General features: G+C 41.9%; 2 protein-coding genes across 3 annotated transcripts in view; one reads left to right on the top strand and one right to left on the bottom strand.

Annotated features, from left to right (window-relative positions):
- LOC311252035 (ADP-ribosylation factor-binding protein GGA1-like) overlaps positions 1 to 16,071 on the top strand; it is a 35,398-nt gene that overhangs the window by 10,008 nt on the left and 9,319 nt on the right. The gene's annotated exons all lie outside the window — the stretch shown is intronic.
- The window catches only part of micall1a (MICAL-like 1a), a 25,805-nt gene extending 9,734 nt beyond the window's left edge, over positions 1 to 16,071 (bottom strand). For both annotated transcript variants that reach the window (XM_084344763.1, XM_084344764.1), the window contains exons 1-2: positions 15,093 to 16,071; positions 11,803 to 11,851 (exon numbers count right to left, since the gene is read on the bottom strand). In XM_084344763.1, coding sequence (XP_084200889.1) covers positions 11,803 to 11,851; positions 15,093 to 15,238 — 195 coding nt within the window. In that variant the 5' untranslated portion in view covers positions 15,239 to 16,071. The remainder of the gene's footprint in view (positions 1 to 11,802; positions 11,852 to 15,092) is intronic.

Below are 16,071 nucleotides of genomic sequence, written 5' to 3'. Positions count from 1 at the left end.
GACATAGTTGCAATCCTACTTATAAGTGTGCCGAGTCTTTTTTCAGTCTGTCCCTCTCTTACATGTAAATATTAGATTCACTACAAGATCAGTCCTATAAACTTTGGCGTGTGTGCTTGTAGTGTATCTATTCTTGTGACAGTTTACATGACTGCCGGGAGTCAAATCGGCTAACCGGTTAATCAGTGTCGCCTAGCTCTCACTTGCTACGTACTACGGTAAGCGTGTTGCGTCATTGCGTCATTTCCTGTTGTTGTGTTACTGACTGATAGCGTAACTGTGCTGCTCCGGCTCGTCCAAGCAGATTATTGTTGTATTCCTTCTGCAGCGACCGAGATCCCGCTTGTGATCGGGCACTTGCTGGTCCACTAAGGCATTCAACAATACTCTGTGTTTATAGCTTGGTCGCCGGGCTTGCTGCTGTTTGTAGCTCTCTTAGCTCTGCTGGCTAATCTATCGTGTCCTAGCTTAGCCACTATCAGCTAGCGATGGCTTCTCTCTCTCCCTCTCGCTCTCCTCTTTTCTCTTGCTCAGTGTGCCAGATGTTCAGTTACACCTCTGCCTCCCTTAGTGATACTGGTACATGTATTAAGTGTAGTAGTTTATTTGTAGTGTTGGAGGCGAGGCTCAGTGAGTTGGAGGCTCGGCTCCGCAGCATGGAAACTCCGACTGTAACTGCTGCAGCTAGCCACTTAGCTAGTGCGGACCGAGCGACCGTAGCTTCAGCTAGCCGTCCCTCGGCAACTCCCGAGCAGCCGGGACAGCAGGGCGGCTGGGTGACTGAACGAAGGAAGCATAATACCAAACCAAAGCCCACGTTACACCACCAGCCGCTTCACGTTTCAAACAAATTTTCCCCACTCAGCGACACACCCGCTGAGAAACAAACTCTGGTTATTGGCAGCTCCATAGTACGAAACGTGAAGTTAGCGGCACCAGCGACCATAGTGAAATGCATCCCAGGGGCCAGAGCGGGCGACATCGAATCAAATTTGAAACTGCTGGCTAAAGCTAAACGTAAATATAGTAAGATCATAATACATGTCGGCGGTAATGACTGCCGGCGACGCCAGTCGGAAGTCACTAAGATTAATGTTGAGTCGGTGTGTAACTATGCCAAAACAATGTCGGACTCCGTAGTTTTCTCTGGGCCCCTGCCAAACCTAACCAGTGATGACATGTTCAGCCGCATGTCATCATTCAACCGCTGGCTGTCGAGGTGGTGTCCAGCAAACGATGTGGGCTTTGTTGATAATTGGCGGACTTTCTGGGGAAAACCTGGTCTCATTAGGAGAGACGGCATCCATCCCACTTTGGACGGAGCGGCTCTCATCTCTAGAAATTTAACCCATTTCATTAGCCAACAACCAGCCTGACAACCCAGAGTTGAGACCAGGAGGCAGAGCTGCAGTCTTACACGCTTCTCTGAGCTTCCATTAGATCAGTTGCACACCCAAAACTTTATTGAGACTGTGTCTGCCCCCCGACCACCTAAATTAATTAAATTAATCAAATCAAAAGTCCACAGAAGAGGAGTTGTGCATGAAAATCTAATAAAAATTAACAGCAACTCTGCAATCTCAAAACAAGACAAGAGAATTAAATGCGGACTCCTAAATATCAGATCCCTGTCATCGAAAGCTGTACTAGTAAATGACTTAATTTCAGACTGTAATATTGATTTATTCTGTCTTACTGAAACTTGGCTGCATCCTGAAGAATATGTCAGCCTGAATGAATCCACTCCACCCAGTCACATTAATACTCACATTCCTCGAGGCTCCGGCCGAGGAGGTGGTGTTGCAGCTATTTATGACTTAAGTCTGTCAATCATTCCTAAACCTAAATTAAATTATAACTCATTTGAAAGCCTTGTTCTGAGTCTTTCACATCCAACGTGGAAAACTTTACAGCCAGTTCTATTTGTTGTAGTGTATCGAGCACCTGGTCCTTACTCAGAATTTTTATCTGAATTCTCTGAGTTTTTATCAAGTCTAGTCCTCAAATCAGATAAAGTAATTATTGTAGGTGATTTTAATATTCATGTGGATGTCATTAATGATAGCCTTAGTACTCAGTCATTCTTGAGAATTGGGACAAATCATGTCCTACCAAAAAAACTTAAATTTATTAATCATCAACACTCTAATTCCATTTATTTTTTGGTGAAAATTTCCTTTTAAAAGATTTATATATATGAAATAAATATGATTTATAAAATGTATTGGTGTGTTTTGTTTTTTTTTTTACTTCTAAACTTGCCGTGCCAGAAAACACTGTTGTCCCAGACAAGAATTCACAACTTCAAACGATTAAAAAATGTGTTAAAAGTCTTCAAAATCTAAAAATAACAACACCTACTGATAACATAGATGTCAAATGTACTATTATAATCATCTTTGTTTAAAAATATATTTTTTGTTAAAAATGTTGGCCCTTTAAAGTTGTGTCCCAGATCTTTGTCAACTCCGTCAGATTTCTACAAAAGCATAATTTAATCAGGCATAAAAACGGTCAGCTATATCCTAAGGACCCCTGTTACACTTCCTGGTTTCAAACAAAGGCGGGAATGCTGTTTAGGCACTGGTAAGCTTTCTATTTTCTGATAAATTCATGAAATAATATTGCTATCAGGTGTGTCTCAACCATAATAGGTCAACTCCGTTGCCCTTCTAAATCAAAATTGACTATGAATTGTGGTTTAAAAAGGTGTATTTTGATTAGCATTAAGAGAACTCTCAGCATCTTCCAAAAATAAAATGGCTACTCACTACAACTATGCTGTGAAGTGAAAAAAAGTGACATTTCGTCAACTCCATAAGACGTCAACTCCGTCAGATATTGCATCTTATGGAGTTGACATCTATGCTGACGGAGGTGACATAACTCTCATTTCTCTTTAATAATTGAATAATGTGTTTGAAATCAGTACTTTATTTTCAATTAAATTATTTAAATACCATTACTACACTAATCAAGTGTTTTAATGGATGCATATCAATTACTAAGAAGGCTATTTACTTCAAAATGTTTCAGGTACAAATGGCTAAACACAACCTCTCATTAGAGGCGAAGAGGGCCAGAAACAGAGAGTATCAGAGAAAGAGAAGGGAGAGGATAAATAATCAGCCAGACAGAAAGGCAGAAGAACAACAAAGGGAGAGAGAAAGATGGAGAAAAAGGGTTGAGGAGGGGAAAATAAAACAAGTAGGAGACATGACTGAGCAAGCAAGGAGATTAAAGAGGAGGAGATGGAAAAGTTCTCAGAGGAGGTCAAGAAAGCATAGAGAAGACTTTCACACACTGCAGATAGCAGACACACCACCAGGTAGTCCACTAGATGAGGGCCTTGATGAGCCAGGTGTTAGCAGACAGTCCCTTGCAGGAGAGAGGGCCAGGAAAAGACACAAGAGAAGGCGCTTAAGAGAAATCAAGTCTTTAAAAAAGAAGCTGCTGAAATTGAAGAGAGAGAGGGATCGTCTTAAAAAAAAAGTGAAACGAGCGAAGCATGCATCCGAATGTGTCATAAACTCTCCACAAACCATGACTGAGAAGATGATTCGCGGAAGTTACGTGAGAAATCCCTTAATTAAGAGGACCCTTCTTTTCCACCATGCTTTGGTAAATGAGCTCTCCGCAAGCAAACACAAAACTCCACCCAAGAAACAAGCATTGACCTTATCAGGAAAAATTCTGAAAAAATACCGCATTCTCCACATGATCCAACAGTTTGGAATATCTTATAAATCTCTGAACAAAAAACAAACCAAGGCAAAAAAAGCAAGATACCTCCAGGTCATCACCAAAGACGTTCAAGACTTCTTCAACAACTCTGCCCAGATTACAACAGACAAACAAGACACCATAACAAGGAACAAAGTAAAGCGTCAGAGGATGATCTTGATGGACACCATGATAAACCTACACAAGGAATTCACCACAAGCAACCCTACAGTAAAACTCAGCTACTCATCCTTTTGTGCATTAAGGCCCTTTCATATTACTGCACCAAAACCCTCTGACCGCAAAACATGCCTATGCAAACTTCATGAGAATGCAGCTTTAATGTTGGAGGTGCTGAAATCATCGGGGGTTGTGGATTCAGCAAAACTAGAGGATAGTTTTAAATTGGTGTGTTGCACACCAGCAACTGAGTCCTGCCTCCTTCGAAAATGTACACGCTGTGTAAACAAGCAGACATTGCTGCTCCCAGAACATGAAGCAACTAATGTCCACTGGAGACAATGGGAAAGAGTGGGACAATCAACAGCAGATGAAACATACACCTCAACAATAATGATAACTCATGAAGGCAAGCTCTCAGAGCTCATACAGTTATATGAGGAAAAACTCAAAAGCGAAACCACAACACATGTGTGTCTTGTCCGGAACCAGTCACAAGAATACCGCAACCTGATTCAAATGTGCAAAGAGAACGAGGTCATCGTACACATTGATTTTTCAGAGGCATGGAAGTGCAAGTACCATGCTGAAGTCCAGGCATGCCATTTCGGACAGAACTTACCTCTGTTAAATTTACATACTGGTATGTATTACACAAAGGAAGCAAAGTCAGGATTCTGCACAATCTCTGCATCTAAACGCCAAGATGCTGCATCCATTTGGGCCTACATGGATCCTGTACTGAGAGAGATACAGAGGGCACATCCATCAGTTGATACAGTACATTTCTGGTCAGACGGTCCAAGCAAGCAATACAAGAATAAGAAAAATTTCTTCCTCCTCAGTGACATTCCTCTGAAATTGGGGTTTAAAAGGGCAACGTGGAACTTTTTTCCAACTTCACACGGAAAGGGCGCTCCTGATGGAATTGGAGGGGCAGTGAAGAGGGCAGCTGACAGTCTGGTTTTAAGAGGACATGACATCGTCAATGCCAAGCAGTTCCATGACAAGGTTTCCAACAGCCTTAACAATGTACTACTCTACCTCACTGATGGACAAGAAATGGAGAGGTTCGACAAAGTCCTTCCTCCTACCCTGAAACCTTTGCCTGCAACAAGAAGGATTCACCAGGTCATCCCAGATCAAAAGAGTCTCTGGTACAGAGAGTTGACATGTTTCTGCAGTGAACCAAGAATGTGTCACTGTTTCAGTCCAGTTTGTTTTGCTTTAGGCACTGAGAAAGGCAGCATGAATAACCAGAGATATTCTGCACCCCCCAAAGAAAATGTGTTAAGTCCTTTAGCACAACTTCTGGTGGAAATGGAAGAAGAGCCACCATCAGGCCCTGAGGGCACATCCACAGGAATAACTACTGAGAGTATTAAACCTGGGGACTGGATGGCAGTAGTTTATGATGAGCACTGGTGGTTGGCCAGAGCCGTTTCTGTGGATGGTGAAAACCAGGATGTGAGAGTGGAATTCCTGCATCCCCATGGCCCCAATGAGAAATTCACACCTCAACATGGCAGGGGAGATGAATGCCTTTGCCCAGTTAAAGATGTTCTGGTTAAACTGGTGGGAAATGCAGCTCCTATGCGTCTCAGTCGAACAAGGGAAATATATAGCATTTCTCCAGATGTAATGGACTTCATAGAAGGTGAACACATTAGCCATCTGCTTCCCAGTGACTAAACAGCAAGAGTTTTGTTACACAGGCCAATGTCCAATGTCAATGTCAGATATGGCAGATATGTTTCTTTATTTCTGAGCCACAAGTCTTTCAAGCAATGGCATTGTCTTGCTAAAATGTACACAATTTCAAAATGGCATTACAAAGTCTAAATCATATAATTTGGATGGAGGGCTTCTTAAATTATGATAGTCAAATGTCCCATTTATGGTTACTACTGCAGAAAAACACAGATACTATCCCCATTCAATTTTCTGACCTATACATGTCCTCACATTTTTGTATTGCAATATTAAATTTAGATATATTGTCCCATCCCTAGTTGTAATAAATGGTGGCTGTTTAATTCAGGGGAAAATAGGTCTTTAACAGTTATTGTTATTTAGTTTGAAAGTTGATCAGTTCTGTTACAAAGTTTCTGTATCTTCTCAGATTTTTGTTAAGGTATTGATGAATAAGCTGATTTCAAGTCAAAATCTGAAACAATCAAAAAGAGAAGATTCATGTTTGGAATGGCTTTCTGTGTGCTTCCAGGTTTTTAAGTTTTGTGTACTTTTGTGTTTCATGTGACGTCAACTCCGTCAGTTGGCTGTCAACTCCGTCATAGAGAAGTCACCTCCGTCAGACGGACTTTTTCTGTGATATTCATGAAATATATGTTCATAATGGTTTATAAAATGTGTTCATGTCAATAAAAAGTGTCTTTGGTACACCTAATGTGTGTTCTTTGTGTTATAAATTATATTATATGTTGTTTATCACAAAGACAAATGACATTATCAACAAAAATTGCAAGTGGGCAACATTATAATGGTATTTTTTTCTTGAATAAAAAGATATTAAACTTTTTGATTATACAGCTAATTAAATCATCTTGTATTTAATACAACAAAAATCATTAAACATTTCCTTAATGGTTTATATTATAATACTATGAGTTTTTATGTGTCTGACGGAGTTGACAAAGTTCAAGTCCTCAGCTGCAAAAAATGCTATTTAAGAAAAAATTAAATCACTGGGAGGTTGGCCCGTTACAAGGTTTAATAGCCAAGACTTTGATCTTTTAAAATATATCTTCCAAGCATGATTGAAGGTTAAAAAAATAAAATTAAAAAAAATAAGGTTTTGTCCCAATTCTCAAGAATGACTGTACTGCATTTATCTCATTATTAGAATCTATTGGCTTCTCTCAGTGTGTACATAAACCAACTCACTGTTTTGACCACACCCTTGACCTTGTTCTAGCTTATGGTATCGAGATTGAAAATCTAACAGTTTCTCCACAGAATCCTCTTTTATCAGACCATCACTTAATAACTTTTGAAGTTTTATTACTGGACTACACACCATTAGGCAAAAACTCCTTCACTAGATGTCTATCTGATAGTGCTGTAGCTAAATTTAAGGAAATTATACCGCTGGCACTAAACTCAATGCCATGTCTCAATATAATAGAGGACTCCTCCACTAACCTCAGTTCCTCACAAATCGATCATCTTGTTGATAGCACTGCAGGCTCATTGCGAACAACACTGGACTCTATTGCCCCCCTGAAAAGGAAACCTATAAAGCACAGGAGGTTAGCACCCTGGTATAACTCGGATACCCGCAAATTGAAGCAAACATCACGGAAATTTGAAAGGAAATGGCGTTCCACCAACTTGGAAGAATCCCGCTTAGCCTGGAAAGATAGCCTTAAAACATATAGGAAGGCCCTCCGCAATGCCAGAGCAAGCTATTACTCGTCATTAATAGAGGAAAACAAAAACAACACCAGGTTTCTTTTCAGCACTGTAGCCAGGCTGACAGAAAGTCACAGCTCTACTGAACCATGTATTCCTACAACGCTCAGTAGTAATGACTTCATGAGCTTCTTCAATGATAAAATTTTAACTATTAGAGACAAAATCCATCATCGCTTGCCCTCAACTGGCACTATTGTATCTTTAAACACAGGAACCTCAGAAACAGTTCTAAATTCTGACTTATATTTAGACTGCTTCTCTCCCATTGGCCTCCACCAACTAACTTCGATGGTTTCTTCATCTAGACCAACAACTTGTCTCCTAGACCCCATCCCAACTAGGTTGCTGAAAGAAACTTTACCTTTAATTAGCACATCTTTACTAGAAATGATCAACCTGTCTCTATTAACAGGATACGTACCACAATCCTTTAAACTAGCTGTAATTAGACCGCTCCTTAAAAAGCCTAATCTTGATCCAGAAACTTTAGCCAACTATAGACCTATATCCAACCTCCCTTTCCTCTCCAAGATCCTTGAGAAAGCAGTCGCCAACCAGCTATGTGACTTTCTTCATAAAAATAGTTTATATGAGGATTTTCAATCAGGTTTTAGAGCACATCATAGCACAGAGACGGCACTGGTGAAAGTTACAAATGACCTCCTAATCGCTTCTGACAAAGGACTTGTCTCTGTCCTGGTCTTACTAGATCTTAGTGCTGCATTTGATACCATTGATCATCACATTCTACTACAGAGACTGGAACACTTAATTGGCATTAAAGGACCCGCATTAAACTGGTTTAAGTCCTATTTATCGGATCGATTTCAGTTTGTACATGTTAATGATGAGTCATCCCTGTATACCAAGGTTAGTCATGGTGTTCCTCAAGGCTCCGTGCTTGGACCCATACTATTCACCTTATATATGCTCCCTCTAGGAAATATAATTCGGAAACACTCCATAAACTTTCATTGTTATGCAGATGATACACAGTTATACCTATCAATAAAGCCAAATGAAACTAATCAGCTTACTAAACTCCATGCATGTCTCAAGGACATTAAGACCTGGATGACCTGCAATTTTCTGCTGTTAAACTCAGATAAAACCGAAGTTATAGTACTTGGTCCTAAACACCTTAGAGATGCATTATCTAATGATATAGCGAGTTTGGATGGCATTAACTTGGCCTCCAGCACCACCGTCAGGAATCTGGGAGTTATCTTTGATCAAGATATGTCCTTCAACTCCCACATAAAACAAATTTCAAGGTCTGCATTTTTTCATCTACGTAACATTGCAAAAATCAGGCCCATCCTGTCTCAAAAAGACGCAGAAAAGCTAGTCCATGCATTTGTTACTTCCAGACTGGACTATTGTAATTCTCTATTATCAGGCTGCCCTAACAAGTCTCTAAAGAGTCTCCAGCTGGTCCAGAATGCTGCAGCACGTGTACTGACAGGAACTAAGAAAAGAGATCATATTACTCCTGTACTGGCCTCTCTGCACTGGCTCCCTGTAAAATCAAGAATAGAGTTTAAAATCCTTCTCCTCACTTACAAAGCTGTTAATGGTCAGGCACCATCATATCTTCAGGAGCTCATATTACCCTATCACCCAACTAGAGCATTACGCTCCCAGAACGCAGGATTACTTGTAGTTCCTAAAGTCTCCAAAAGTAGAATGGGAGCCAGAGCCTTCAGTTATCAAGCTCCTCTTCTGTGGAACCATCTTCCTGTTTTGGTCCGGGAGGCGGACACCCTCTCTACCTTTAAGAGTAGACTTAAGACCTTCCTCTTCGATAGAGCTTATAGTTAGGGCTGGTCCAGGACAGGCCCAGGCCTGTCCTGGACGAGCTCTTAGTTATGCTGCTATAGGCCTAGTCCGGGGGACAATGACACACTGAGCTTCTCTCTCCTCCCCTCTCCTCTCCTCTCCATCTGTATACATTATGCCTGTATACATGCCCCATCTCTGCATGTCACTGACTTGCTTCTTCCCCGGAGTCCTTGTGCTTTCTAGTCCTACAGGCTCCCTTGGATCCTGGCCGCGCCCGGGTCGTGGATCGTGGATGCGCCCACTGCTATGGCCCTGCCTGATCGTGGATGCGCCCACTGCTATGGCCCTGCCTGATCGTGGATGCGCCTACTGCTATGGCCCTGCCTGATCGTGGATGCACCTACTGCCATGACCCTGCCTGACACCCACCACTACTGTCGCTAATATTAGTCACATCTCTGTTACATACGTTCCACTACTATTATCGTACTGCATTGCTACATACCATCCTTGCCATTGATCATTACTACTGTTATCACTAGTAATCACATTTCCATGTGCATTTCATCATTATTGCTGTAATACATCTTTGTGTACTTTCACTCCTGTCAACCATCGCTTATAATTGAATACATTGTGATCTCGTTGATCTGCTCTGTACATGCGACATCTATTGCACGTCTGTCCGTCCTGGGAGAGGGATCCCTCCTCTGTGGCTCTCCCTGAGGTTTCTTCCGCATTTTTTCCCTGTTAAAAGGGCCTTTTTTGGGGCAAGTTTTTCCTCACTCGAATCGAGGGTCGAAGGACAGAGGGTGTCGTCTCTGTACAGATTGTAAAGCCCTCTGAGGCAAACTGTGATTTGTGAATTTGGGCTATACAAATAAAATTTGATTTGATTTGATTTGATTTGATTTGATGTTAGTTTGGTCACATTTTATTAGGTTGATTTTCATAATGAGACATTTTATACAATGTGTGAGAGAGCACTGATGAGTGAACAACCGAATGTGAGCAAGCAGAGGGAACTGACACTTGTTTTTTACCCACATGACGTAACTCAACCTGTGACAGCAGTCAACAGGGTCACACATGGGTGACTTGTGGAGAGTAGACTCCTGTGAATATGTCTCCTGTATGAAGGGGTATTAAAGTAATACTAGGACAGAGACAACTATGACAACATTTAAGGAGCTCACGTCTGGCTTGATAGCCGTCAAATCTGACTCAGGTTTAAGTGTTTTTCACATTTACAGTCATAGATTTCTCACTCAGGTTAGGCCTTATGGATACATGGAATTCCTTGTTTTATTTATAAAAACCAAAAGGACATCCAGCACAGTGAGAGTTTGTCTCTGGTGCTACCACCAGCTACCTTACTTTCCCTGAAAGCTGTAGGATCAAAAGAATGTAAACAGCAGCAGAAAGCTGCCAAAGCTGAGCTCAGACTGAAAAGGAGGAGACTCCCAGTCCTTCCACCAATGTTCTGTTGGCTTACAGACGATGTGGAAAAACCCAACACAGGAAATATGATTTTAAAAAAGTTATTTTCTGGTTTCAGTCCACTGACGTGTAATAATAAATTGCAAATTCAGCACTTTTACACTTGAAATCCTCTTTACATCCCCTCTCCACAGGCTTATGTCAGGAACTTTGTTGTGTGATCCTGAATGCTCTGCCTTCCTCACTGTCCCAATTTGCCCTCGACAGGCTCCATCGGGATTAAGTAACACTTCTCTCCACACATACAGTCAAATTCACTGAAGTCACACCCGCCACAGCTGCATGCAGTCATATGGCTTAATAACTTTGAGGCTGAATAAAGCAAGGGTGGTAACAGATGCACCGCCTGGAGCTGAGTAAATGATATGAATGAGTTCATAGGTGACCCTCCCTTCATGAACTGTCACACAAAATGAAACAATTATGCAACACAAGATCATAGGACTGTTAAAGCTATAATCTAAAAACAACTAGACCATTGTTACATATGTTGTTGAGTTGTGTACATTATATTAAACTTTAATACATTAACTCTTCCATGAACACAAACATGAACATGAATCACATCAGATAGATTTTCATCTTTTGACAATGAACACAAAAACTCCCATGATCCCAAGCTACTTCATGTCATCAAATTACATCTCTTGTTTTCATTGTTGAGACCCCTACCAGAAAACACATACTTTGCATTTGAAAAAACAAAACATGAGGGGGGTCAGGATTTTCTCTCCATTTCCGCCTACAACACTTCAAAGACGACACAGTTAGCTTAGCGGTAGCGTGCAGGTGCACTTCTAGACACTTATCCTTTGTGCATGAAGACGATCAACTGCCTGGTACCGGGGCTAACTCTAATAGTGTCAGAGATGTTGGGTTTATTTTCTTTTTCAGAGATCCTTTATTGATTTGTTTAATAAGAGGGTTTACTCAGGACAGATTTGAGAAACCGAACTTTGTAACAAAGAATTTGAGTGTGTGTAAATGACAGTTGTTTGGACATAAAACCAAATATCTGTCCATCTTTACCATACTAACCACAATACTCCATGCAGTGTTAAAAAAGATCCATAAAACAAAAATGTAATGAATATGTGACTTAAAAATCGAAAGTCAAATTGAATCGTGGATCTGTAGAATCGTGACACCCCCACAAAACATACAGCTGTAAAGCTGACTCACCAGTCGGTTGTTCTCGTAGACATTCTCTTTAGACAGCGAGCTGAAGTCTCTGGAATTACAAGACAGAAAATATATGTTAAAATTCAAAACAAGAGACAGGGCAGAGCACGCAGGCAGTCAGCAGTCAACAACTGCAAACCATGGTATCTCCTTTTATATCAGGACTCCTGTAGAAGACCATAAAGAAATACTGTAACTGTCCAAGCCATGATGATACAGGGCGGGACTGTATTTAGCTTGCTGACCTATTTCCACTTATGTTATGAACCATCAAAACGCTATTATTGGCTTGAGTGCATGACAGACAGGAATGGTGAGCAGTTAATCTGCCCGATGGCTGACAAGTGTTCCCAAACCACACATAAATGATGCCTGATGTAAAAAACTGCCAGGACAAAAGGAAAAGAAGCATCAAACAGGAGTGATGGGCTGATAATTACATGGCTCTGCTTTGAAATGCCTGCAGCAGGGAACTAAAGCCAGACCTCTCACCAGTAAACATCCTGCAGTAAAACTGGAAAATGTCGGAGGTGTTCTGGGATGAAAGTGTGGCTGTGTGCACAAGTACACGAGTGTTGACACGAGTGTGTAATAGTAGGACAACAGTGTGGCGGAAAAAAAACCCAGCGTGACCCTGGCCTGGTGAGAGCTTGTGGAAACCATGTGGAACTCTCAAGAAGGCAAAACCCTGTGAATGAGCTCCGTGTTGGAGCCACACAAAGTGACCTCTGTTCTCTCTAATCTAGTTCCCATGGCCACCAACACACCGAGCAGCAGCTCTGATGTCAAGATCATGTCAAAACTAGTCCACTAAGTCAGATCTACCAAAACAGATGGAACTGCAGCCGCTTTGCCCAAACTGTCCTGAGTAGAGTTTTTGAGAAGAGACAGCACCGGCAGACACTGACATGGATGATGAAGCACGGTGTGTGATCCGAATTGCGAACCTAATCCACTATGACTCAGAGTCTCACTCCGAGGTTTATTTTGGGAAAGAGGACTGCTGAGGACCGGTGTGTGTGTTTGTGTGTGTGTACTGTGTGTGAGGCACTCAAAATCCACATGATTAAAACCTGGGCAAACTGGTACATCTACAAAAGCTGGTTCAGTCTGATGGATAAGTTTGAGCGAGAGCATACAGGATTTGGGATTTGGTGATGTCATGACAATCAAAAACGAAGCTTATGAATAAATCAAAATCAGTAGTTTTTATTAGGTTATTATGGTTATATAAATGTAATTTATGGTGTTGTTAGATTGCTGCTAGACCGCTCTGTTAAAGGGGAGCGATTCCAGAAAAGGATAGTGGATTGTTGAGTCTAAATCGCAGAAACAGGCGTTTTGGGTTGGTGGCTCGGTCCAAACCAGCATCCGTATTTGACGACCTGGGAATGAGACTCAACAATCAACTACTTTCCTTTAAAATCACTGAATAGACATCCAAAAAAAAATGCCTTAGAATGTCCACGTCATGAATGAAGCTTTGAAATATTCGGTAAGGCCCCAATGCACACAATCTAATTTAATGCACTGTCCCATGGTTAACAAGCTCATGACTGATTTCTCTCAGTCATATCACTTCCCTCTCCAGTGGGCTGAGTGACCGCTGACCTCGGCTGAAACTCGGATGAGGCCATTTGCTGTGCTCACGTCTCTACTCTGCATCAGTGTGATGTATCTGGATGAGGATGCACTGGCTGTAGAGAGCAGGGCAGCGCTACAATGGCCTGGCCCAACATTAGAGCTAAATCCAGTTTGACAGGCGGAGGTCTCAGCTGCAGATTAGCCTGACTGACTGTCTGTCTGGATCAGAGCGAGTTCAGTTGGGCCACTGCAGCTTTACAGGAAGGCATGCTGGGCCACAAATTCAAGAGGTAGAGCTTGAAAGCCTGGGTGTTTAGGATTTGCCCACTCTCTTAATTTCAGCTCCACTGCTGTGCTGTGTTTGCAGATATATTCCACTTCACTGACTTGTCCTTTTGTGACTTGTCCAGTGAATGTTTGCTCTACGACCATCCAAGCGTAGTCCAATTTGTTCACAAACGTCTGGACCACCTGAGAGGTCAGCAGCATGGGCAAGATGCTTATTGCCAAAAATCATTCCATCACACCGCAGCCTTTCCTCCGGGGACAAGCGAGGGACGTCACATGTCATTCACCGGATGCTTTTACACAATCCTCCTACGACAACAAGGGTTGTTGACTGGTTTCTGACGGAATCAAACCACTAATCCTGGTGCTGTCAACAGTATGCACTACTCACTCAGCTATACACGGTCACATTATGCTATACAGGACCAGTGCTTTTCCACAGAGATGCATGTCCAATGTGAGTCATATGAGGGTCAGACATTCTGTGTACATCGAATGTCAGACATATTGGAAACGTTTTCGAATCAAATGTTTTACCCGTCTCCGTAAATTCCAGAAACATATCTGAGACAAACAAAGGCTGGTCAAACTCACTTATCAAGTGTAAGTCAATAAGTGAGCAAGAGATTTCCCGTTTGTGGACTCCACCAAAACAATTGCAAGTCACCATACCCTCGTCTCTATATTAAGTTGTGTTAAGTCACCCTGATACTGTGGTTGTGTTTTTGTGGTAGTTTCTGCCCTGTGTGTGTAGGTGTGAAATGCAGAGAGGAGGGGTGTGTTGTTACAGACAGGACATAGCTTGTCAGCCTGAGTTAATTACAGCACATTGGCCTCTCACTGTACCATGTTCATAACAATACTCTTACTGGTGTTTGTGGCTACGATAAAACAGACACAAAAACACCATCAGAAACGTACAACGATGACAAATGAAACTAAATAATAATGGTATCTTTGCATGTGTTCAGTTGTCTAACCTCTAGTAATATCGTATTCAGCCATGTTAATGCAGTGTTTTGTAGACAGCTTTCTGCTTAAAATCTATTTTAAAAAAAAAGAAAAAGAAAAACCTCTTATCTTTGTTTACAGGAGCCTTACATAATCCCAGTCCTTAAAAACTTCTCACGGATTAATCTGGGGTACAGATGAGTTCATGATCCGGCTTTAGGTCTGCATTTACAGTATTTGATGAATGGATTAACAAACTAATTAATAAAGTACTTGTAAACAATTTCAAAGACAACAGTAAGCAGTCTGTCACTCTTTAATAGATGTGTCCACCTTTCACTAAAGCCAGCTGAATGCTGTTTGTCACAGTAACCTACGGTACAGATAAAATAATCCATTGTAAACTGTTCTCTCATTGCATATTAACTTGGGATCAATGTAACATCTTTAGGCTCCGGGTTACTTACATTAATTCCGGTCTGTAACGATGTATTATGGCACAAAACGCCAACCCGTCCCGAAAGGACGTTGACATGTCCTTTACTTCCACATCGTTGTAATTTTCACACTGGATCCGACACCACTCCTGGAGAGCCTTCAGAGATCCCATCATACTATTATCATAGATATCCAAGTATTCCCTTCAAATAAAATCGAGTGTCCTTTGTCCCAGGCGAGACAGGAGACAACACAAAGTATTTTCTTTAGTCATAAACGAGTCATCAGCTGCGTTTCAGTGAAGAGGCGACAGCAAACCAGGCAACACCCGATGTTCCGTTACGATACATTCATCGGCGGCCAGTGAGTCACGTTAAACACTAGCGTGGCTTGCGAGCTAGCTAGATGTTAGCTAACTTTTGCAAAAACAAAATACATTATGCCTCTCACTTTATCTCCTGTGTCGAGTTATTCGGATAGCGATATCTGCATCTAAACTGGAACTTTGGTCAGAAACGCCTGGTTAAAAACACGACTGATATCCAGGGTCGATAACGACAGCTTGCCAACAAAGTTCTTGACGTAGTCAACTTGGCTAACTAGGTTAGCTACGGTGGACACACTAGCCTGCTGCTAGCCTGTCTGCAGCCTTTGTAGGTTTGCCTCTTTTAAGTGAGCTCTGGCACCGTGAGGGTGGTCTTTCCCTGTTTCGGGCGATGGTATAGTTTCAGTCGAGGCAGAGGTGATAGTTTCCTCCTTGAGCTGGACCACTGCAAGGTTTTTGTTTGTTGGTGCAGTGACTGCAAAGGCTGTTAAAAACGCTGTATAGAGAGTCTGTTACACCGCGCGCTACTCGAGACGCCCTCCGCCGTTCACAAAATTACAGCACGCTGTAAAAAACACATCCCGGACAGTCCCGATTAATCAAAGCAGCCCAGCGCCGGTGCCAAGCCATCCTAGCCGCATTGATTGAAGCGTTGGCAGGGTTTGGCAGCCTGCCTGCCCACC

Source organism: Pagrus pagrus (assembly GCF_965226575.1).
Source record: "Pagrus pagrus genome assembly, chromosome: 2".
Classification (NCBI taxonomy): domain Eukaryota; kingdom Metazoa; phylum Chordata; class Actinopteri; order Spariformes; family Sparidae; genus Pagrus; species Pagrus pagrus.
This window is presented reverse-complemented; position numbering and strand designations above follow the sequence as displayed.